The following is a 1,807-nucleotide window of genomic DNA, read 5'->3' on the forward strand; positions in this document are numbered from 1 at the left end:
ATGAAAACCTACGGGAACGTTGGGGAATTTAAGGAGTCGAAGGAATCGTGGACTCAATACGTGGAGAGACTTGAGCAGTACTTCGCCGCAAACAAAATTAAAGACGCGAAGAAACAAAGAGCTATCCTGCTAAGCGTTTGTGGAAGCAAAACGTACAGGTTAATTCGCGATTTGTTACAACCTCAGAAACCGGGCGATGTGGAGTTCAAAGAGATCTTGGAAAAGCTGGAAAACCACTTCTTGCCTAAGCCAAGTGTTATTGTCGAGCAATTTAAATTCCATAGCAGGAGTCCCCTCGAAGGGGAAAATGTTGCAGAGTTCGTCGCAGGACTCAGAAGGCTTTCAGAGCATTGCAAGTTTGGAACAACGCTAGAAGACATGCTGCGAGATCGACTCGTCTGTGGAATCAGTGATGATCGCATCCAACAAAGATTGTTGGGCGAACGGGAGCTCACAGTCGAAAAGGAGGTGGAAATCGCTACAGCAACCGAAATGGCTTCCAGGAATGTAATGGATTTAGGCAGGAAGACGCCCAGCAGCGACAACAATGTCAACAAGGTCGAAGAAGAAATTGCACCTTCAAAGTTTCAGCCAAAACGAGAGTGCTATCGCTGCGGTAGAAACCACGATCCCTCGAGCTGCAAATACAAGAATGAAGTGTGTTACAAATGTCAAAAGAAAGGCCACATGGCAAAACTATGTAAAGGAAAGAAGAAACCACAAAAGCAAGGAAGACAGGATGGTAAACAAAGAACGCATTTTGTCGAAGAAAGCGCCGATGAAGATGATGTCTATGCCATGTATCATTTGTCCAGCGATGAAAGAAATCGTTCAAAGTGGATCTGGAACTTTGTGGACGGAAAAACACGATGGAAATCGACACCGGTGCATCGAAGACGATATTAAATGAAGCAACGTACGGAAGATTGCGTGACGCATTGGGTCCACTTCAGACAACAAAAGCGGCTCTAAGCACGTACACAGGAGAAAGGATTCCAGTACTCGGAGCAGTCATGGTTCCAGTAGAATACGAAGGCAAGAAAAAGAATTTGAACGCGCTAATTGTCGCAGGCAACAGGCCAAACTTGCTTGGTCAAGACTAGGTCAAACAAATCCAATTCGATTGGAGCACTATCTTCCACATGCACATGGCAAGCGAGATAAACCCCCCATCGGCACTTCAAAGCGTACTTGCTAAATACCCCAATGTATTCATGGAGGGATTGGGCACCCTAAAAGGTGTAAAAGCGAAGACCTACGTTGATCAAGACGCCGGACCCAAATATATCAAAGCAAGATCAGTGCCTTACGCATTGAAAACTAATGTCGAACTTGAACTCGAACGATTAGAGCATGAAGGAATTATATCGCCGGTGGAATTTTCAGAATGGGCAGCACCCATTGTACCCGTGGCTAAGCCAAATGGGACTGTTAGGATCTGTGGCGATTATAAACTCACAGTCAATCAAGTATCCAAACTTGATAACTATCCAATACCGAAGACAGAAGATCTTTTGGCAACGCTGGGAGGTGGTGAGAAATTCACCAAGCTAGACATGTCGCAGGCGTATCAACAGATGACCTTAGATGAGGAGTCGCGGAAGTTTACCACCATAAACACTCATAAAGGCCTATTTCAGTACAATAGACTGCCTTTCGGAGCTCCTCAGCACCTGGAATTTTCCAGAGGACTATGGAAAACCTATTACAAGGCATTCCTAATGTCATTGTGCGAATGGACGACATCCTCATCAGCGGAAAGGACGACGACCATCACATTGCCAATCTAGAAGCAGTACTGAAGAAG

The 1,807-nt window shown here is 45.3% G+C and overlaps 1 protein-coding gene across 1 annotated transcript; it reads left to right on the forward strand.

Annotated features, from left to right (window-relative positions):
- LOC146473144 (uncharacterized) lies at positions 1 to 906 on the forward strand. Its single transcript, XM_085118906.1, has one exon. The coding sequence runs from the start codon at positions 1 to 3 to the stop codon at positions 904 to 906; it is 906 nt and encodes a 301-aa protein (XP_084975032.1).
- Positions 907 to 1,807: the final 901 nt, after the last annotated feature.

The sequence above is a fragment of the Pavona decussata genome, unplaced genomic scaffold (genome assembly GCF_977016875.1).
Source record: "Pavona decussata unplaced genomic scaffold, jaPavDecu1.1 SCAFFOLD_95, whole genome shotgun sequence".
NCBI lineage: Eukaryota > Metazoa > Cnidaria > Anthozoa > Scleractinia > Agariciidae > Pavona > Pavona decussata.

Bases quoted from the DNA above. Each gene is read 5' to 3' on its own strand.
- LOC146473144 (XM_085118906.1), top strand. From the start codon at position 1: ATGAAAACCTACGGGAACGTTGGGGAATTTAAGGAGTCGAAGGAATCG.